Raw genomic sequence first — 23,000 nt, 5'->3', positions numbered from 1 at the left:
GCGCTTGGTTGAGTGTAAATGTTGGCAGGGGTGGAGGAGGCCCTGAAGAGAACCTTAAAAACAGAAGGCAAGAGATGGTCAAAACAAAATTTAGGATGAAAAAAGAGGTGGGTGTAGCTAATAATGAGCTATTTATTGCAATTTAAAGGCAAGTCGAGAAGGTAAATCTTGCCTGTACTTGGAATGGAAATCCCAACCAAGCCAGAGGCACCAGGAGGGCAGTACACTTGTCAGAGCTGATCTATGAATACTATTCTTAGATGCAGCAGGTTATTTCTTATGGATGTTTTGAACCAATGTGTCATAATACATCATCTCAGATGTAAAGGATGAGTCCTCTTCCTTTAGTCTTGCAAAAATTATTCTGCTTACTCTTACTATCAAGTATGAAGCTTCTGCCTAGAACAAACTTCAGTGGGGTTTTTAATTTCTGTTAAGCTTTAACTTAAGTTTAATTTTTCCTTGTGCCTGTATTACAGAAAAACTGAGATGCCAAAAGAGATTGAGACCCCCAGAGACTAAAGTAACCTTTATTCTGAAGCAGATGAAGTATGTGCTGGCCCAGACCTCCCCGTCTGTGGGACAAGGCTGCATTTTTGTTTTTTCCACTCTAGATCTGGTGCCCAGTTTTTCCCAGCATCTCCGTTACTGTATTCTAGAAATAACTACAATGTTTTCTGTGTTTCATATGAAGCAGAATGGAGCAGGCAGCAACCTCACTTGCTGCACAGCAGGGTGACTAGAATGACATCTTTAGCAAAAGCTTGTTGAACCCAAGATGAATTAGCTTTTTTTCAAGAAGAGCTTTCACAGCTGCTCTTCACCAACCAGCTCTACTTAAAAGCTAAACAGATAATAGCTAAGGATAGAAAACAAAGCTCAGGACACATACACAAGGACTAAAGAGCTGCAAATGTCATGCTGACATCTCACAAGTGACTTGTGAGAAGTGGAAGATGGTGTGGTGGCATTGCAATTGCATGAAGCAGTTGTGTAAGACCCTGTGTGGCTCTTAGCTCAGGAGAAGCTGGAGTGAGGAATCTGGTGACTATCTAGTTTCCTGAAATTCCTGAATCCTGAGAAAAAGCTTGCAAGACCTCATTCAGGGACTTGTGTTCAAGTATGGTGAGAGTGAGGATGGGACCAGAGGACTCCAATGGGAAGTCCTTGAACATTAGACCTTGTAGAATGCTGAGTGCCTGCAGTTCTCATTAAAACTGTAACCAATCTAAGTCCTGATAAAAGACCATATAGCACCGGGTACATGCAGTGCACCCTCTGTTACGTTATGCCATCTCAGTGTTTGCCAGGGTGGGTGCAAGTGGTAGTATTACTGAGCCTCTGTTTTTTATGAACATGGTTCTAGCTCCTAAAATCACAGGCTGACTGAGAATAAGTGCTTTGAGGAAGCAACATATGTACACCTTTGTCTTTCTGCTTGTTTCGTTTGGGGCAGTATTTTCCAGGCTTCGCTTGATGAGCTTACAGCTTAAAAACTTTAAATTAAAAATAAAAAAAAGATTAAAAAAAAAAAAACCCCAAACCCGTAAGCTGATGCCTGTCTGCGGTAGCAGCCGGGAGCCCGGCAGCCTGCACCCCATCCAGCACGCTGGCAAAGGCAGGCTGCGGCTGCAGCGCAGGTGGTGTGTTCCCTGGAGGGATGGGAACACGGCGCTGCTGGGGGAGGACCAGGAGGGGAAATATCTCATCAGATGCGCGGGTGAGTCAGCTGGCTTGGGACCGCTTGCCACGGAGACCTGCAGCTAGGAGCAACCAAGCTCCGGCGGTTGTCTTCCCTGGAGAGGTGGCCTGTGGCTATGAAACGAACCGAGGAAAGGCTATAAAAGTAATGTGCCTATGAAGCTATTTATATTCTCAAAACAGAAACGTTACATGGAACATAATAAAAAAGTGAGAGGGTGTATATGGTACCCCTATAGCTGCCACGGCAATGCATTTGTTTAAGAATTGTGAATACGAAGCAAATTACAAAGGAAATATAAATCATCCAAACTAAGAGAGGGAGAGGAAAGCGAAGAGGCGAGCAAGAGGAGAAAGGAGAGGGGGTTTTGTAAAACACTGGCACCAGGAACATACTTAACCTTTCCTGACCTGCCTAGATGGGATGGCAAGTGACTCTGCAGCACTGATGGCTCATGCTGGTGGTATATCCTCCCTTTTACCTCACACTGGCCAGATTTTTGTAGGACTCCATAAAAGGACCAAAAAAAGCAGCATAATAAATATGTGAATGTAACGAAGGATTTATTTATTAGATTGTGGGGTTTTGTCCTCTCTTTGGGGTAATTTTACGCCCAGCTTGGTGAGGCAGAGGTGAAAGGAGAGGGTGTTGAACAATTTAGAGGTGATATCATTTTGGATTCTTGAAAAATCAGACTTTAAAGACACCAAATAAATTGCTGCATGGCTCAGCTGTAACATGACATTTAGTATGTGTCATAAGTCTTGCTTCAAAATAGAGTGTGCCAGCTAGGACAGCACAGGGGGCTTGACAGAGATAATGGATGGAGTGAGACTTCCAGCTGAAGGAATGGAATGGTGAAGTCTGTAATGAAAACGTGAGGAGCATTTTAGGGATGATTGTAAAAGAGTTGATAGAAGGAAAGCAATGTGAGTTTGAAGGCTTGAGAAATGAGAAAACCCAGGATTGCACCTGTACTGAAACAATGCTGCGAAAGGATGCAACCAAGCCTGTGCTTCTCTAGACCTGGAGAAATAGTGTTGTGCCTGGGAAAGAGAAGGGGTGTCTGCCACAGACATGGAGCAGGAGGTGGTCTGTACCCTGGAAAGGTGACCTTCACACTCTGTGGGGACATAAAGTCTCCAAGTTAGGGAACATACTCCTGTACTGTAAGTTTATTTTACTCATTCTTCCCTCCTAGAAGGAGCTTCCCATAGACAGGGAAAACACTGAGGACAGGAGAAATAAATCAAAGAAGAGCTGGAGGAGTTTCTTGGAAGAGCGTTTGACTCATAAATACACCTTAGTGGTGGAGAAGGCCAGGTCAAAGATGCACCATGTGAGGGAACAGGGCCTGTTGGTGGAGTAACCTGCTCTAGGCACCACATCTTTGTCTAAGCGCAGCGGCTGGCAGGTAGCTGTAGGGGCCCAGGACTCGTCGCCTTGCCACAGGTCTGTGCAATGGGCAGGATAATCCTCCCTGTGATGAGCTGAATTGCCTAGTCAGCTGACCAGGCAGCGCAGGAAGCATTGCTCGCAGGCAGAGTAACGTGTGCTTAGCTCCACCGAGCAACCTAAGCGTATGTCTGAGCTCTGGCTCCCCACAGCAGCGTATCGGGCTGCTTCTCATTTCAGTTACTGTGGTTGTGGCTCCTTCAACTCACCCATCAGCATCACCTCTTACGTGGACTGAGTTTAGCCCCTTGGCTCCTTCTTACTGTATTTTCTTTTGTCAGTTAGCACCCAGTGGAGTGGAGATAATGTCGTTCTTGGGCCCCAGGGCTGGAGATAAGCAAAGGATTTATCAAATGACTCATCTGGGTCCTTCAGAACTCAAAGCACAAAATAGCAAGTCACAGCTCTGGAGGTGACCACAACTAATTGTGACCCAACAGAAGAGGGACTAATACTGTCTGTAGGGGGCTGCTGTGGGACTATGGCAATGTGTGTTTTTTCCTGAGCATATGTTAAAAGTGTTTGTGTCTAACATCTTTTGATTTCCGACTGAAAACTGATCCCTTTTCTTCCCCTTTCACTCACTCGGTGTGCTTCCAATGGAAAAAAGAATTCAAATTAGCATCTCTGTTACAGATAACTTTCCAGTTTTAGGGCAGAAACTGTCAATAAGGTTTATTTGACAATAAACTGTATAAGAAACCATATCTTTTAATTGCTAGACCTGTGATACGGATTTAAAATGGTTATGTTTCTAATTGATGCAGGAGTTATAATCAAGAGAAAAAGCGGAGAAATTCCATGCCCGTTGGCAGTTGAAGCCTTTGCTGCTCACCTTAGCTATATCTGCAAATATGACGACAAATACAGCAAGTAAGAATATGTGCATGTGTGTGTTTTTATGTCTTTCACTCCTTTTCTGTTGCTGCAATGTTTGAGCTGCAGCTGGGGGTTCGATTCTGCTTTCATGGAATTAATCTCTGACAAAACTCCGGTCAGAAGCTGGCTCTGCCCAAGGGCAAGAGCTGCATTGCTAGTGTTGTTTTGGCTCTATCTACCCATCCACTAGTCAAAAGAAAATTGGAGACTTACATTCTTAGCATCTTGTAAATGACTTTTAAGAAGTGCTATGAGCCAGCAGGCTGATGATTTTTGCCACATCAAATTGAAAGCTAAATAGAGAATTCAATCAGGGTCTACCAGCCCTACAAGTGTCTCTGGCTACCTCAGCTCTCCACCGCTATCAGCAGATGGTGTTTAGGTGATTATCTGGTGATAATTTGTGTCACCTGGAGCCAGAAGAAAAGGATGTTCAGTTGTGGCTGTAAAGGTGATCTAGATGATCTGGGAAAGCAGAATGCAGATGTTTTGGCTTCTAGATTTGGGCTCCTCAGTGTTAGCCCTTAATGTAGCAGGGAGAAACAGAGATGAGTAAGAATAGCAGTGGTGAAGCTTGGCTGTGGGAATAGCGATGAGGTGCAGAAGATTTCAAGAGCTAAAAATTGAGGAGAGTGAAAAAGCAGCAGGGGTTTTCCAAACCAGTTCTGGGCAAGGCAGCAAGAATTCAGCAGAGGAGATAAGAGGAGAGGAGGTGGTTGCTGGAGACCGATGCTGTGATCGGATCTCTGGAAATCAATACAAAAAAGAGGTGAATTAGTAGATTTAAATGGTTAATGAAAAAATGAAGGTAGGAAAGTGGGAAATCTTATGACCAAAGAGTGAATATTCTGGCAGTCCTAGAATTAGTCAGAACCTAAATATAAGGATGTCAGTCTTTTCTAGTTCTGCCTTATGGAGAGGTGTTCCACATACCAGCACTGCATGCTCCGGCTCTACCCCCACATCCTCCCACCTACTGTTGACAGCAGCAGCAATCACTCTTTGCTAGCAATAGAGATAAACAAGAGGAGAAGCACCAGTAGTCTTCCCTACACTGTAATGTAATGTGCCTGAGGCTTTTTTTCTTCTTAGTATCAAATTAAAGGGATTCAGACCCACAGCTCCCATCACATGGGTGTTTGTCACGGTAAGGTCGAGGAGTCCGTATCTGTACTTTTGCTTACATGGAGTGGTGCAGAGGTAAGTGTTGCTGAGGTTTGGCTTCTGAGAGCGAGGAAGTCTGTTTGTTTAAAGACCACTAGATATTTCCAAAATTGTGCAACTTAACTGTAAATGACTGTCAAATACATTGTACAAAATTTCTTTAGATGATACTTGCACTAGGTGTTAAGTCCTGGGCCTGGCTCCCCTTTGGGACTGCAGAGTTGTGGGGGTTATTTCTTGCATCCCAGCTGCAAGTGTTTGGCTGAACGGTGTTTTTCCCTCCCCTTCTCTCTTGGCTTTTTAGGTATTTCATTTCCCACAAACCAAACAAGACCTGGCAACAAGTATTCTGGTTTGCCATCAGCATCGCTATAAACAATGCCTACATCCTCTACAAAATGTCGGAGGCCTACCATGTGTCAAGGTATAGCCGCGCACAGTTTGGTGAGAGACTTGTAAAGGAGCTTCTGGGCTTGGAAGACACCTCACCGTCCCATTGATGCATTGTTCTTGGTGGCACAGGCAGGGGGTGGAGGGTAAGCAGAAGAAGATACCACACCTGGAACGGCAAAGCAAGGAACTTGTGACACCACCAGTGCTGTCATCCAAAAATGCCAAGGGATGCCACTAGAGAGGTGGAAACTTTGTTCCTAGTAGCAGCTGGATGTAAACATGTCCCGCAGAAAGTGCCACTGGAAAAGCTGAAACAAAATTGCGTATGTGAATGCCCTGTGGGAATCTGTACACCAGAAACAGACTTATATTAGTCGTCATCTCAGTACTATTTGTTGAACAGGGTCATCTTGTAAAGTTCCTCTTGGGCTAAGAGCTTGTCATAAGCTGACACAGCTCAGCAGTCCTAGGCGGGTATTACAGAAAACTCTGTACCTTACTTGGAGTTACTCAATTCTGGGACAAGCAACGTGAGTCTGCACCATGGGCTGTGGCTGGGAGTGCCTGCCATCCTGTACGGCATCGCTGCTGTCCTCCCGGTGTGCTAAATGAAGCAGTTCAGATACACAAACACTGAAGCAAATGTATTGACAAACAAAACCTTCACAGGCACGCAGCCAGGGATCGAGGACCAGTTCAGACTTTTTCTTTCTGTCCTTTTTTTTTTTCTTTTTCTTTCTTTGTTTTTATTAATGTAAGGCAATTTGATTTCAGTTAGTACACAGCAAAATTAGGAGAAATCAAATATGCTAGTGAATTTAAAATGGAAATACATTACATTGATTTTCTTTTTTAACGAGGATGAAACATTTTATACACAAACAAACAGTGAGTAATACTGTGAGTATTAACAGTGAGTAAACCAGTAAGTAATACTGCCTCACATCTTAACTGCCACGGTTGGTGTATAGGTGAGAAGTCAGAATATAACAATTCTAGTTTTTTCTTGATTTCAACTGTATCTTAAATGTTGCTTAAAAATCTAGTGTAATGGACTGTTAAGTTTTTAGGAACAACAGTATCTTTCTTTTCTTTTTGTAACTGTCAAGACTTTTTTGGCACACGGTTGGCAGGAAAAAAATAAGTCACTAATAGCAGTGTGTTTCCCATTATCACTGCAGGGTGTTCGGTAGGAATTCTTCTTGTTGGAATTCAGGGCTTGTCACAGTAGTTGTAGTTAAGCAGATTACATGTTTAGCAAAATAACATAGCGTTGTGTTTTACAAAAGGAAAGAAGTCCAGTTGCAGCCAGACCTTAAACCTCACTAAAATAGAGCAAGCCCAAAGCGTTCTGTTCTGAGTAACACTGTAGAGGACAAGCATTGTCATGAATTGGTGTCCAAGGCTGAAATGCCACATTTTGGTGCTCGTGGAATCTGAAGGCTGGTGAAGCTTTGGAAAACAGTGCTGAGAGAGAGAGGAGTCTGATTGAAATGGGAAGAATTGATGCTGAGGTGAAATACTGCCCTGTCCTCTACACATTATTGATTTCAGCCCACAACTCAATCAGCAAAAAACTCTGTATTCTAAAGGTTAGCAGTGATGGACACAAAGAGAATTGCATTAACTTACAGGGCAGAAACATGTTGCTCAGAGGACCAGCTGGTTTTAAGTCCCCGAGCCTGAAAACTTTTACCAAAGAGTGACTTGGGTTGATTCAAGAGGGATGGAGTGAGTGGGTGAGTTACTACTTTATCAGTGTAAACTTCACCAGGTTCTGGTGTATCTATCTGGCGAGAGACGGTAGAAGGGTAGCTAACATGAATTTGAGGACTCCCCAAGTTTCATCATTATGTGATGTGCAAACGCATAGCATGTAAATTGTAACAGAAGAAGGATCCAGCAGGGGTTAGTAAATTACTGACTAGCCCAAGGAGCATCCTCACACTGACATCTTTCTATTTCCACCAAAGTCTTATTTTTTTGGAGTAGACTTAGAGGCAGATCTCACCTGGTTGCAGGGAGAGCAAGGGGTGGTGACCTCCATGGTGGTTCTGCTTGCAATACAGCCTGGCTGCTGTCCCACCCGTCCTGCTCTGCCTGCCAGCTGCACGATGTACAGCAGTGGGCTTCCCAAGCATCCCTTGTCACTTCTCAGTCCACAAGGTCTCCACCCAGGAAATGTGGGAGAAAGGACAAAGCCTTGTGCACCGAGGCCTCCTAGCCTCAAAAGGAAGGGAGGAGGTTTGTGCCACTCCAGTCCTTGGCAATGCAAAGCTGTGTAGGAGCCCAAAAATGAGGTCAAAACTTCTTGGCCCTGCAGAGAACTGAGACCACCCCTCTTCAGATGGAGTGTGTGTGGTAGCTGGTTCTTGTTAGTCTTGTAAGTATTCAAAGGGGAGAGGAGCTAGTGTGAGTCAGGAAAAACAAATGCTCAGCAATATAAGCCCACAGTGTCCTTTTATTTGAGAATTCCACAGGGGTACCTAAAGGCAAATGGTGTTCTCGTTGCTCCCTCTCTCAGGCAATGCCAGCCTCTATTGCAACAGGAAGAGCAGCTACAAGTTCATGATGTCCTGTAAATTTATGCGGCAGTCAAAATTGAGGCAGCAAGGAAACGTCTAGGCTAGAACTTTGCTGATGGGACAGCTCGAATGAACAGTAGCTCCTGGGAGCCCGGGTTCCTGGCAGTCCCCTGCAATGTCAGAGCATTGGCAAGGTGCGCAGGCCCTGAGCAGAGACGGGGAGGTTTGCAGGACTGCCTGGGACTCACCTGGCACGTCTGAGGAGCAAGCACAGCGCTCTCCAGCTCTGTCAGAGCCCCCTGAGATAGATCTGGAGCCCTTGGCCAATTGTTACGTTACTCTACGTATGCTTAAAGGCTTAGATCTAGGCCATCCCATACAGAAAATGCCTTTTCTTTTTTCAGGTGACAGTCCAAGAACTTGGAATGTTTAATTTTCCACTGATATATGCTGTTAATGATATAGATTACTTGAGCTAAAATGATGAGGTCCTAGCTTTTTGCCTCAGGGACTGGGTCCTGAGTAGTTTTCCCTAGAATTGGTGTTGATGGGGGATTACGCAGTGGCTGACTATTACAGGGAAGATGCTTTAGTCTCCTTTGTAGAGGAGAAAAATGAAGAGAAAATTATAGCTTTGCAATTAATTTCATTTTCTTAGCCTTAACCATCCCTCATCATTTTGAACTGGTGCCCTAAACATGCACAAACATTCCATAAATAAGCAAAAATATTTATATATATTTATATGTACGAAATGCCTGAATTTTGGCTCTTGAAGCCAACAAGCAAAAGCCACCAAAGCATAGTCTATATCCACAGATGACTATTCCACCTCACCTTCTCCATTTATTGGCTGGGAGGGGATAGGGTTGGGGAAAGTTAAGATTTCTCCTTGTTGGAAAAGCATCTTGCACTTTCTCTATGTTAGTACAAATGAGGCAAAGTAACTAAGGAAGAAACTGAATCGTTTTTTAAAAGGCAGAAGTTTTTTAACTGCAGCTCAGCTTCTGTAGCGTTTCCTTTACTGCAGACTGGCTTACTCAGATTTGGTTCCCCACCTGCTTGTAACATTAAAACTTCTCCCTAGTTAAAGGGGGGGAAAAAAAGAGGGGGTTAATCTCAAAGTAGTGCAAGGATGCTAGTTTTAGTGTGCATGTGTGTGTTAATTGTGCAATGGCTTGTGAAATGATAGCAAGTTTGGGTTGTTTGGGGTGGGGTGTAGCCTTGAGACAATCTGGTAAGAGATCCTAAAGCTTAGCAGTAGCTAAGATGCAGTGGAAGTGCTCATGTCACAGAGGACCGTCTCTAAATTTTTCCAGGGATAAAAAAAGTTTGAAGCTGAAGTAGACAAGGGAGCAGCAGGGCACCTTTCTTTTCTGCTGAATCGAGTTTTCATTCACATGTACTTCTGAAAACTGAAAATTACTTACTTATGGTATGCAAACATTTTTTCAAAGAACTGAGACCATCAGTAAGACATATTGACCACCTTCTATGCACAATACTTCTTTCAAGAAATACCTGCTATGCCACAATCCTTTCTTGGAAAACACTTCCCAGTGTGTAATGTAACACTGACTGCGAAGTGGTTTCCGTTGCTGTTATCTCCGTTGAAAAACGCTTCAAGGGCTTGCAGAAACTCTGCCACTTTTTTACTTCAGCCCGTTTGTGCACTTGATACTAGTGCGCAATGTAAAGGAATCTCATCTCCCTTTTCCATTTCTGTTCTCTAGCCCCAGCCCTTCTGCATTTACAAGGTGGTCCAGGAATCCCCACTTAGAGCAGTCTCAGTGTCCCTAATAGGTACAACTTTATTTTTTCTCTAGGAACTGTCTGAAGAAAACAATTTAGCTGCTTCCAGACTTACATTAAGGACGACAACTCAAAACAGCATTCCCATCCTTTACCTCCAGCTACACTTCGGTGGCTTTATTTTTATGTCTGTCTTTATTGGCTGAAGAGGTTTGTTTCCTTCTAACATTCATTTAGTAGTGTGTCTTGAGCTGGTGAATAGTGAAAGAGGCCTCCAGCATCTCCGTTCTCAGTCTTACATGTCTTAGTTCCCTAGTCCTGGAACTGATTTTAGTAATGAGCAGGGAATTACGCTGCAGTGATAATTCTGCGCATCTGTGCTACCTTCCACACAAGGATTGCAAAGTGCTATAACAACCTCAGCACTCATGAGACATCATTAGCTTCTCTTACACGAGCTTACCCTTCCCTGATCAGACACTGAGGCACAGCACAGGTAAGGGGGTGATGAAACTATAGTGGAGTTCACACTCCTGCTGAGTAAAGTCCATGTTCTGCATTTTCAGTGACTTGGTTCTTGTTCAAATGCTCTTTTCCAAATTAGAAACAAGAGCATGTGGAACATCACTCAACCCTAAAGTAAGGACCGTGGGGCTTTGTCAGCACAGAGTCCTTACACCATATAGGCCAGTATGAGTCAAAACCAAGTTGGCACTGAAGGTAAGAGAGAACTGAACAAAACATAGCAGCCCAGCCTGCCTTGAGCTTAGAGGAGATAAATGAAGAATCTGAAGCTCTGCTATAGTCCCGTAATCAATGTGAAATGCAGACAAACAGTTACTAAGACTGACTTGAGAAAAGTCACTGAGGTTTAAATGGAATATGAAGTCTTCCATCCATCTCTGTTGTGGAGTTTGCCTTGGCACTTTCTTGTTGCTATGACTGATGTAAGATCAGTTGTTTGTAAAAAAAGAGCTCATCTCAATCTGGTTGAGAAAACCATTCAAGTGTCAAAGGACTGTTAGCAACATTTTACAAAGGCGAGGAACTCCTGAGCTCAAAACATGTATATATTTGGCCTGTCATTAACTAGGATATCTTGCACAGATAGATCACGTCATTGTCTGCCCAAATGCAAGCCTGTCACCAGTGCTGCTTGATATATATTCCTTCTTGTAACTGTTCTTCCCTAACCTACCTTTGTTTCCAGAAGCATTATGAACTGGAAAAGCCCCTGCGTCATCATCTCACTGCTGGGGAGCAGTTGAGAATGTCTGTGCTTTGTATAAAAAGATTCTCTTCCTCTTTTTTTTGAGAGACAGCTCTGTGTCTTCAGAAATCTAGCCCTGGAGAAGTTTCCTGCCCTACGCTTTCCTTTGCTTCCCTCGTTCCATGCATTTAGCGCACATCCAAATCATCCCACGGGTTCTTGATCAGTCTTGGAAGAGGTGACAACACAGAGTTGGCCTTTCAGCTTACCTTTATCCTATGATTTTGCTGGTCCTTTCTGCTATTTTGCAGCTCTCCAATGAAACAGGGTATTGTTTCTGAAGCCCATACTGATTGCAATCACTGTGAAGGTGTTGCCTGTTTGCCGCAGTAGTGCTGTCCTGTCAGGTTCGGAGGGACCCAAACCAGGGATCAGCATCACCACGCTCACTGTTCTGCTCCCATTGGAATGGCTGTGACATTCCTCAGCTCGAGCTTGCTGTCAAAGAGGGGCCTTTGACATGGTCTGGGGAGTTCTTTGGTGTGTTTGGGGGATTATTTTTGTTTGTTTGTTTGTTTTTGAACTCTTCCACACTGATGGGTCTGGTGAACAGGTGTTAGGTATCACAAAAAGGCCTTAAGTGGTGAATCCCTTTTGTATCGCTCTTCTGAAGTAATAATTGCTTGCATTAGATGTCAAGGTGGTCCACATGATGTGTAGTGCAAAAATCTTACCCATGAAAACATCACTCTGCAAAAGTGCTCGTTTGATTTAACTGCAACATCCCTCGAATGCATGGGGGACCTGGTTGGAGAACCTAGTGGGAAAGGACTGTAATGCCATGTTTTAGGCCCGATTGGGTAAACAAAGAGGGGAGAGACGAGGGCAATTTGGGATCCAGGCTCTTTGGGTCAAGCTAGTCTTGTATGTTTTGCTAGGGAAGGGAAAATGCCAGGCCCATACAGTTTGCTCCCAGCCCTGGCGACTCAATCTCTAAAATAAAGCAGCTGGCAAATGCTTTCACTCTTCAAGTATTCACTAGTTACCAAAAAAACCCCCACCATTTTTGCACCAAAAAGCAAGGCCAAATACACTAGGTTCATCTGTCCAGAACCCCAACCCGCTTGGTGTCAAACTGACTTTGTGGTCTTGTTCTCCGGTTAATCTGTGTATGCAAAACATGAGTGCTGAACGACTCGCACCTCTCTATGAAACAGTTACTCATTTGATGGAAAAAAAATTGCAGGTCTCTTGGACTTACTTTTGCCACCGGGATTTTTGTAATAGTTATAAGCCAAATTTTTGCCTGGCATTTCAGTACTGAAATTAAAAATAACTTGACCCCCGCGGTCTGGGGTGAGATTAGAGATAGCAAAACTCACGTTTATGCCAGAGATTAATCTGATCCGTGTAGGTGAGGCTAATCGGCTCAGTCTGACACAAAGAGGAGTTTAAGGAGAACAGCAGGTTTGAGGAGGCAGAGGGGAGCTCAGAGGTTGGGCATGCAGAGGGAGAGGAGCCAGGTGCTCCCTTCCAACTTTCATCTTTCCAGCATGTGGACACCCCCATCCCCTGATGCCTTTGTATTAAAAAGGCTGACGTTTAATACAACCAGTCCACATAGCTGCTTTAGCAACATAACCCCTGCTTTAGCTGCATGGCTGGCCTCACTCCATGCCTTTCCTTATGCTCTACGCGTTCAGTAGTCGCCAACCTTGGAGTCAAAGCACTGCTGCCTGTCCGCACGGCGGGGGAGCGACAGTCAGGGGAAGCGCCACAGTAGAAACGGGAATTATGGGAATTCTCGAGAAGGAATCTCCCCCTCTATGTCTCATTTTCATTTCAGTATGTGCAACGTGCATTCCATCAAATGCAGTGACAGTTCCAAACACGAAGATGGGCTTTAGCTGGCTCAGTACTTTCAAGACGACTCCATCGGGCTGTGCTCACAGCATCAGCGACTGCAGTTCTGTTGCAAAGTTCCATATTCTTTAGAATTAAAAAAAAATTTCCATTGAAAGTGTAAATTCCAGAGGTAAAGCATACACTGCAATTGCTTTTTTTTTTTTTTTTTTTAACTTCTCAGAGCAATTTTGTAACAGCCAAGTCTTTCAAGAAACGCAGGTGTGTGACCCTCTTTGTGGCAAGAGATACACAACTGTGTTTCTGCATGGGACAGGGAACTACTTTTGTGACACCGGTTTTGTTCTACACAAAGGCACGCTTGCAATAAATTTTTACAAGTTTTGTACACCATGAGCTAAATTCTGAGTTCCAAAAAATGTGAAGTGTGGCAACAATAACAAAATGGATTTATAGTATCACTCTGATATCTTGTCATGTGATTTTATTTCTTCAACAAAGTTTGTTTACAATCAACAACTTTGAAATACAGTCAGATATATTACCGATTGCTTTTCTGTCTCGTTCTTTTCTGGAATAAGCGGGGAAGATGTTTGGTAGTCCCCTGGGTGTGTAGCTGAAAGGATATGGAGGAAATACTGCTAGAGAAATTACAGGTGCTCACTGTAATACCATTAGAGGCAAAAGCCTGACATCTTAATCTAGCCATTGAGCACAAAGGCATTTTCTTTAGGAAGAACTGAGTTTATAAAAAGCGTTTCAACATGGTCAACACAGTTATAGGAAGGGGGACTGCTCCCCTCCCTTGCCCTCCCAACACCCACAAGCGATGCTTCCCAGCCACCTCAGGGCAGTGTGGGGTGGACACAGGCAGCTGCAAAGGGTACCAGCCCTGTGTCCTTAATGCTCTGACCCTTCCTGGCAAGGTTCGTCTGTACCACCAGCGGTACCCACCAAACCCGTGCCCTGCATGCCAAGTAAACAGCATTTGCAGGCAAAACCAGACATGCGTCATCTGTGGGCAACCGCTGTTTCGCAGCTCCGAGTCAACAACGACTACGACCTGGTTTAAACCTCGATCCACAAAGGGAGCAGAAACCTTGCAAAAGAACACGTAAGTGGGGTTACAGTGGGTCTTTGCCAACAACCACAATGAAGATGCTCCACACACCTTGCGGCCACAGGGCCACCTCCGAGGACCAGGCTGCAGAGCATCCTCCAGGTAGGTGCTCGTGTGGCTCAACACTGACCTCGTGCTGTGATCTGCCAAGTGGCTGCCGTGTCTAATGTGCTCAGGATCTTTCTTCACAGTAACTTGTGTTTTCCACAGGAAGAAATTGAGTTGGCATCTTAGCTGTCCAAAGAAAAAACATTCAGATTTTCAGGGAAAATCAAACATTAACAGAAGCAACCAGCGGTGAGCCCCTTGACCTATTTAATATCTCTATGGACCCAGTCTCTAAGGGGGTGACTTTTTCTTGGAGGGCAGGAGCCACTGGCATGTTTGACAAAGCCAAGCTCTCAAAAATCTTTTCAACATACAGGTGGCTGAATTGACAACCCTTAATGTGCTGGTCTGAAAGGCAGCCTGGACCTTTCACACAACTTGCTCCTCCAACAAACAGGTTCCTTTTCTCCCTTGCCTTGTATTTTTTGCACCACAATGGTCACTGCCGAGTAACTGGGGAGGAACCCACAGGTTTCTACTTTGAGACATCACGTGCAAGATGAAGGAATTAACTGCACCATGCGTGCCTGCAGCATGCAGTGGGGGCTGGAAACATGCAGGTGCATCATCAGCATGATGGATTGGCACAAACACAGCCCGACGGGTGGCAGGGCTCCCCGAGGTGCAAACAGCCATGCACAGCATGGCACCTGCACCCACAGGTGGTTCCGTACATCGCTCCATAGGCATGCAGCGGCAGGAGGGACCTAAGGAGACTGATGATGAGCCCTTGCAGTGAGACCAGCCACGCACCAGTCAGGATGCTCAGCTGTGTGATAAACCGAATGAGAATTTCTCTGAGTTCACTGTCACGGTCGGGGGGCCACCCCCAGCAGCACATCGCTTTGCTCTCTGCTCCCTGGACATGCCACGAGCAGAGCTAATGCTGTGTGTAATCAGGCTGTATGATCAGAGTTGCAAGAAGCAATGTGATTCATCTTTAACACACTAATTGAATAAAACAAGGGATTTAATTTGTGAAATTATGAAATCCAGGATCTGATCAACACAGAGACATACACACACACACATAACCTCAGCGCTGTCATTTAAAACAATGCCAGCCTTTCAGATCAGGCCAGGCCTGCAGTAACTCAATCTCCCATGAAATTATTCTCCAGAAAATTTGCAACTAATAATTCTAACAACGTAGTCTTTCTTAAGCAAGCCAAACTTAACGATCCGTTTTGCAGTGCTTTCTAATATCCTCTTCCACTTGCCCCTCCGTCCCCAGAGAGGAGCAGAGAGGAAAGTACCACGTCAGAGATGCGGAGGAGGAGGAGGAGGAGGAGGACACCCGCAGCCATCACTAAGTCAAAGCACAGGCACTCTTAAAGCACCTTCATCCAAGACTCGAAAAAGTGCTTTACATGCGGTAACGAACGGCATCTCATTAGATCCCAGCAAAGCAAAGCCACCTCAACACTCTCCAGAAAGTCTCCCCACACTCCAGTTTCCTTAGATGACAGCACAGGTCAGATGCGCAGCCAGCCACTGTTCTGTCTGGGAACGAGAGTTTAGGAAAACAAAAGGCAGAAGCTGATGAGAACCGAGGAGCCAGAGACCTTCCCTCTTCTGCTGTTCCCACTTCCCCAGGCGAGGGCTTGGACCCGATTCCCCCCAGCAACACCTGCACCAGGGATACTAGCACAGGATTTGGGTACTTTATCAGCTTGATTTTTTTTTTGGTTTTTTTTTCAGAAGCTGTTTTCCATTACAGGTTTTGCCTGTGAACCTGCAGTCCTCCCCTCATCCAAGAAGCAAGAGCAGCAGCAAAGCAGGTTCTCAGGCTCACGGGGAATTCGCGATCCACAAACCTGGATGAGAATAACCTCCCCCAGCAGCCAGGCTCGCCCACCGCAGCGCAGCCCGGACCCCGCACTGGCCCGGGGGCAGCGGGTACCAACCATGACGTGACCATGACAAGATGCAACAAGCCAAAACATGCTCTTTCTTCTGTGACTCAGGGCTGGATTGCAATCTTAAAATAAGGGTTAGCTATCCCTTCTGCCAGATCCAGACACGCCAGGAACAAGGCGGGATTTAAGATCGCAGCACTGTCTCGTGCCCTTTGGGGAAAGAGCAAAGCAAACCACTTCAATCTCTCCTGGACAGACACAAAATTTAAAAACAAGCAGCCAGGTACAATGATGCCAAATAATAATCTACAAAAATGGAAGGTTGTGAGGGGAAGGGGGGGATGGGAGAGATTTCTTTAATTTGCTGTGAATAAGATTAGCATCTGCAGCCAGCCACACCAGAATGAATTGCAAATCACTCCCAGGAACCGGAAAAGTTCATTGCCTGTTAGTCTATCTGTATCCCAAAGCCTTTTAACATTTAAACTAAAGACACATATATGAATTAATGTACATGTGTATCTCTTGAACATTTGAAAAATGAAAAAGCTGGTCTCCAAATATAAGCAACTCTATCTCCACCCAGCCACAGCAGAAAGTCCCCATACAACACTCACAAAGAAAAAAAATGTAATTCAGTACCTGTCAGCTTTCCTGCAGTTCGTGCATCCTGTCCTTCTTCTTGTCGTCTCTCCAATTCATCTTTTTTTCAGTCCTCCCCATTACTGTCCCCAATAACCCACGACCACCTGGTACAGAGCTGCTTCTGTTTGTGTTCAGATAATCACTCTTTTTTTTTGTTCCCATCCCACGATTAATACAGAGCGAGTAGAGCACTCCTCTGTTCAGAAAAACTCTGCCACTGCGGAGTTCCACCGTTTCTATCTTTTCAGACACCAGACAACATCAAGTATTCACTAACGTGAGCACAGCTGATGGCCCGTGCAGCCTGCAGCCAGGCCGAGCAATGGGTGCTGTTACATCCTGCAGGTAAGGTTTGGGGAGATACCGGCACTCTTCATGTAAGAAAAAATTGTCACTGCAGCCAGGAGCTTGGGGTGTGTGACCCCAGACTAGAGGAGCTCTGATGTGTCTGAAAGGTACTTCAGTAAGACTCAGACCAGCTGCTGAGCATCTGTATTCCTTACAGGGGTCTTAGCCAATGCAATAAACAGACATTAGATGGTTTTAAACAAATCATCCGTAGTCAACAGCACCCTTGCTGGGGATGACAGCAGCCAATTTCAAGGCTTGTGCGCTACAGTGATTTCAGAAGCTGCTTTTACATTGCATAAAATATATCTGCCTTCTGCCTGGCCTGGGGCGGGTGCACACACCCCAAGTGCAGGCACTCGAGTGGATTCCGTGGGTGCCAGTAACAGCTTTCTGTTGCTCACGCAATAAGCAAAAGAGGTTCCTGAGCTTTTGTTCCCACAGGCCACCACAAACAATTTGTTTCCTAGGATTTTTCTAGTAACATCACCAAATTTCAGCGGAAACATGTACAGAGGCAGGGTGGATCAGCAGACCGGTTGTAAATCACACCTCATGAGCAGCTTGCAAGGCACTGGGATGAACGTTTCTCCCATTACTTCCCAGAAGAGCAGCCTGCAGGCGTGATGGCCGGGCACCCTCTGAGCCAGGGGGACCAGGTACCTGACAAAACCGGGCTGCAAGGAGCTTCCCGCTGCAGCCTGACTCAGTGGCGCTGGAAATCCCGTCCCCATGCCGTGTAGGTGAGCACCCAACCTCACGCCTGTGCGTCAGGTTTAACCACCAGCTACACCAGTCCCTGCTCCCCCTCCACGTGCTCGCCCTACCTGCTGTCTCCCTGCTCGCCACCGGCTCTGCTTTCACAATCGCTTTGACGCTACCCAAAAGGGATAAAACTAGAACAGAAAGAGAGAAGGAAAGGTTTGCCTCTTACTGTTTCTTTCGGAGCAACGGAGAGTTATTTATAACATGGTTAGGTTCCTCGTCGCACGGCAGCAGCGCCCTTTCCCAGCGGACAGAGCCTCGCAGCAGCCTGCAGGATTTTTTTGCCTGAGGTAGCTTAACCCAGTTTCTCATGTGGTTAATGAAGATCAGCACTGGATGATGAGACTTGCTGTTGCTGCTCTTCTTCGGGACTCTACGCAAAGGCTGAAGCACCCGGTAACGCATGAGCAGCTCTCTCTTCTCAAGACAGATTTACTTTAAAATGGGTGGCTGCCAAGTTATCTTCCCCTGTCGAAAACACAGCGTAACACCTCAGCTGGAGCCTGGGGGATTTACAGTCCACTTCAAAAGTTGCTGTTCCCTCCTGCCAGCACCTCAGGGCTGTGTAACAGAGGTGCCCAGCACCCGGCACACCCCTCCCTAGGCAGGGGACCTAAATCCTGCATCGCCCATCGATGCTGCAGGGCAGTGAAGGGGGTTGTGTGCTGCCTCCCACCCCTCCCCCACTGTTAGATGCTCTGGGATGCTTTCACCCCTGGCAGGTGCCACAGGACAACCTGGGGGCATCCTCTCAGTCTGGACCAACACAACCGCCCCATAGTCCTCAGGGCTGAGAAGTGTCCCCCGCAGAGGGACAGCCTTCAGAGGTACCGGGGCCAGCATCACCCAGGCCAGCCCTTATCCACACGGGTGCAGGTCAGCACAGCACGGCACGCATCCAGCAGGAGCAACTCTGGCCGAACAGCACTTGGGCGTCCCAAAAAAGTGGCAAGAACAGCAGATTTGTAGGTCTCTGAGCTGTTCAGAGCGGTGGAGAGAAAACAGAGCAGGAGGATTTTAGGAAAGGTGATAAAGGGTCACTATCATGGGATGTTCTGGACCTTTGGCACCTTCACACAGGCCTTTGAGTTTCAGCAGGTGCTCCCTGGGTGGACCCCGGCTTCCTGAGTAGAGCTATGGCCACCAAAGAGCTTCGTTGCAATTTTGCAGCAGCGGTTGGAAAAAGACGCAGGATTTGTGCTTGGCATGACTGCCAAAAGTTAATTAAAACAACAGAAACAAACTCAGGAGAGGGCTCTGCATATGACAGGGTTCATCAGGCAAATCAGGTAGAGCTTGTGCTTATCACACGTACCAGACCAACTCCCCGCAGCGAGCTTTCTCTGCCTTCCCACCTCCCCAGGGCTAATTTAAGAGCTGTTCTTCGCAGCCCATAATAACAGTGAGGGGAAAAAAAAAATCAAATTCTCTTCTGCTAAAAGGAGGAAACTGGAACACGGGCACCAGCAGGAAAGTTGTGTTCCAGGGCAGCCAGCTGAAGAGAACAGAGCTGCCAGTGGGATGCAGGGCTCAAGCCCTCCCCACGACAGATGCCGGGCTCAGCCGCTGGGAAAGGGAAGGCTGCGTCCCACAGGTAAAGAAGCAGGGGCTGCCATGTATAGGGGAACACAGAAACAGCCATACTGTACAGAGCAGCAGACAATCGTTCTCTCTGCGGATACTTTACGCTCAGACAGCCCCTTTTGTACACCCCCCCCCCCCAGTTTTTTCCTGTGAGGGGCAAGAGTGGTAAGCCCCTTGCCCTGAAAGGCAGTCCCTGCTGAAACAGAAAACACCATCTCACTAACAGAGCTCTTCCCACACAACAACCCCACCTCAACAAAATGCTTAAAACATGTTTGTGGCTACTCTTGCTCCAGCCTTTGCAGGTGCAAGGAATGAGGCTGACGTGGCTGCCACCTCCAGCACAAATATTCAGGCACAGCCAGCATGGAGTGAGCAGGCTCGAATGTCACGTTCAGCTTTTCCTTTCAATGGTAAAGTGAATGTTTGGGGGTTTGGGTTTTTTTTGGTTGGTTGGTTTGGTGTTTGGGTTTTTTTGTTGTTTGGTTGGTTGGTTTGGGTTTGGGTTTTTTGTGTGGTTTGGGGTAGGGGGTGAGGTTTTTGTTTGTTCTTTTTTTCCTCAGTCTTTTCGGAAAGTCACTCCCAGATCCTTGCTTCAAGAGCATCGCTCACTCCTGCCAGGTTCCATTCTGCTCCACACGGGCTGGACGTGTCTTCAGCCTCATTGCCAGAAGTTGTTTTCATCCATATGAAATGGATCTCAAAAGTATCGTACTGGTGCTAAGAAAAACAGGGGGGCTGGTTCCCACCAATGGATCCCACAGCACGGGAGTTCCCAGCTGCAAAAGCCACTTGGCCTTTTTGTCATCATTTCTCAAGCAACTATGCCCAGGGTGCCCCGTCTTGGACCAGGACCCCCATCGTGCCAACTGAGGATATTCAGAAGCTCACACAAGCCCTTCTCCAAGCACTGCTAATAAAGGTCCAAATTCAGATGCAGCACCAAGGACCTTGCATCCAGGCTAACTGAAAATCCTATGGCGCGTTTTCAGGAGTCTGTAAAAACTTCTTTTCTTCAGAAGCTTTCAAAGGCTGTCCTTGGGGACTGCGATAGAGAGAATATCAGAGATGCCATCTTCTACCTAAGAGGCTATTGATAATGCTGATTCTTATGGGTTTATATCTGTAGCAGATTTGGATTTAAAGGAAATTCTTAAAAATGGCACGTAGACTTTGATCCCTGAAGGTGCTAGACTTCTGCTATTCACAATAAAGTAAAAAAAATAATTTCCCGATCTCTTCTCATTTTTTCATAAGTGAAAGTCTGAAATTTAAAACTTTGTGCAGCCGTTTGCCATTGTAATATCAAAATCAACCAAAAACCTTTTTGCATGTTATGCAAGAGGTTAAGGAGGCCACTTTGTAAGTAAGCTGTAGCAAAAAGAACAGGTAATTTGAAATGACAGCTGGAGATGGGATTCTCCACCTAGCATATTAAATATCAGCTGCCTGGTCATTGCTCCTGGGTGTGCTCAGTCGGCAGCGCCGCCTCGCGCACTCCTGGCGATGCCGGGGTGCTCACCCAGCCTGCTGCTCTCCGAGATGCTCTGTGCATCGCACGCTTGTCCGGCCTCAGGTATCAGCTACCAGGGGCACTTCAGCTGGAAACTGTTAGCCAACATGGACCAAGGGACAAGATAACCCGGTAGCCAAGTGCCTAAGAGACGATCAAAGGAATGAGATTAACACCGAGTAATATTTCCTCCACCTGCCCTCCAAGCTCCCCTCAATCTCTGACTTAGAGACTTCCTACATTTCACATGTTTTCACGTTTTACAGCCCTTTTTTTCACTAAAAGGGATTTCACATCCATGGAGTATTTTTTAACAGTGTTAAGTACTTTTGTCTTAAACTTGGTACCTGAAAACCTCCTTTTTTGCCTTCTCACTCGTTGTTTGTGAAGAACAACCAAGAGTTAACTCCCTATCCATATTCTCCTTACTGTTCATGATTTAACCTCTTCTTGTACCGTCACTGTGCCTTTCCAGCTCAAAGCAGATGGAGCAAGACAATTCCTACTCCTTGCTGATAAAGGACTTCAAATTACAGGGGAAGAAAGTGGGCCACAGCATCTGCTCCATGCTGCTCAGCTTGTAGTTGAGTTATGTCTGCTTCCCTTACTCCACTTTCCCTGTGTGTCTCAAGACTTTCCAGCATGCTGCGTGAACACTCTGATCTATTCCAGCATATAACCCTGTCCTGAGAAATCAGAACCACAGCAGGTCAGGGATCCCATGTGGACAACCAATTTTTGGGGTGTTCCCTGAGCAAATCAACAGACCGTCAAGCGTATCAGTTCAGATCAGCAGCCTGCACCGCCCGTGGACGTGTGGCAACGTTTTGTTTATTGTTTTCATAAAAAAAAACCAAATCCTGTCTTATAACCTGCAAGTGACATATCAAATAATCAAACCCATTGATTTATCTCGGTATGCTGGGTTTGCTGGGTGCCAGGGAGGATGCACCGCCCCTCGGAGCACTGCCTAAGAGCTGGCTGGCTGTATTACTGTCCTGGTTTAACCCCGGCCGGGGGCCCAGCCCCACGCAGCCACTCGCTCACTCCCCCTCACCCAGAGGGATGGGGAGAAGAATCAGAAAAGAATGTGAAACTCAAGGGGGAGATCAGAACAATTTAATAGGTAAAGCAAAAGCCGTGCATGCAAGCAAAGCAAAGCAAGGGATTCATTCACTACTTCCCATGGGCAGGCAGGTGCTCGGCCATCCCCGGGGAAGCCGGGCTCCATCACGCATAACGCTTACTCATAAAGACGAACACCATAATGCCAAATGTCCCCCCTTTGTTCTTCTTCCCCCAGCTTATATACTCAGCATGACGTCCCATGGTATGGAATACCTCTTTGGCTAGCTTGGGTCACCTGTCCTGGCTGTGTCCCTTCCCCATTTCAAGTGCCCCTCCAGCCCTCTCCCTGGCAGGGCCCAGGAAACCCAGAAGTCCTTGATTTAGCATCAACATCACCCAGCAACAGCTAAAAACATCAGCATCCTGTCAACATTGTTCTCACATCAGAGCCAAAACACAGCACTGCACCAACTGCTAAGAAGAAAATTAACTCCATCCCAGCTGAAACCAGGACAAATACAAAGCCCAAAGTACGACGTGAACGGTAAGCGCCGGTGGGAATCTTACACCAGGAACAGCCCTAAGGGCCCCATCCATTGTTTCACTGGAGTTGGGAAGAGGACCTTCACCCCTCACCATCCCTCTGCCTGGAGAGCTGCTCACAGAGCGGCTGGAGCAAAGGGTGGTCTGAGAAAAAATCCTGCTTCTCAGCCAGGTTAAGAGGCACAGTCCGTAAGGGCAAAAGTTGAGACGGCAGAATCTCTGTATCGGCAGCTCTGATATGAAGAAGCATGTTTTGAGGAACGAAACTTAACAGAGCCAACGGCTGGGAGTCGGAGCTGGACGTTCAGCCTGGAACCACTTAATAAAACAAAAGCTTACATTGGAATAGCTGACACGAAGAGGATTAGATCAGCTGAAGATTTCCAAATTCTCAAACTCATACGTTTCCCGAGATGTTTAACTGCCTAAATTTTACTTTTAAAAACACTGTCCTAAACGCTTCTGCACATTGTATCCAGTCTGAACGCTCTCATCAGAGGTCAC

At 46.2% G+C, this 23,000-nt stretch overlaps 1 protein-coding gene and 1 long non-coding RNA gene across 2 annotated transcripts in view; one reads left to right on the top strand and one right to left on the bottom strand.

Annotated features, from left to right (window-relative positions):
• PGBD5 (piggyBac transposable element derived 5) overlaps positions 1–13,489 on the top strand; it is a 73,776-nt gene extending 60,287 nt beyond the window's left edge. The window contains exons 6-7 of the mRNA XM_055810857.1: positions 3,925–4,030; positions 5,505–13,489. Coding sequence (XP_055666832.1) covers positions 3,925–4,030; positions 5,505–5,700 — 302 coding nt within the window. The 3' untranslated portion in view covers positions 5,701–13,489. The remainder of the gene's footprint in view (positions 1–3,924; positions 4,031–5,504) is intronic.
• A 106-nt stretch (positions 13,490–13,595) lies between these two features.
• Positions 13,596–17,257, bottom strand: LOC114012643 (uncharacterized). The gene is made up of 3 exons (XR_003555237.2): positions 15,542–17,257; positions 14,194–14,297; positions 13,596–14,042 (listed from the first exon to the last, which is right to left on the bottom strand). It is a non-coding gene; the product is annotated as an uncharacterized LOC114012643 (long non-coding RNA).
• Positions 17,258–23,000: the final 5,743 nt, after the last annotated feature.

Source organism: Falco peregrinus, chromosome 7 (genome assembly GCF_023634155.1).
Source record: "Falco peregrinus isolate bFalPer1 chromosome 7, bFalPer1.pri, whole genome shotgun sequence".
Taxonomy (NCBI): Eukaryota; Metazoa; Chordata; class Aves; order Falconiformes; family Falconidae; genus Falco; species Falco peregrinus.
This window is presented reverse-complemented; position numbering and strand designations above follow the sequence as displayed.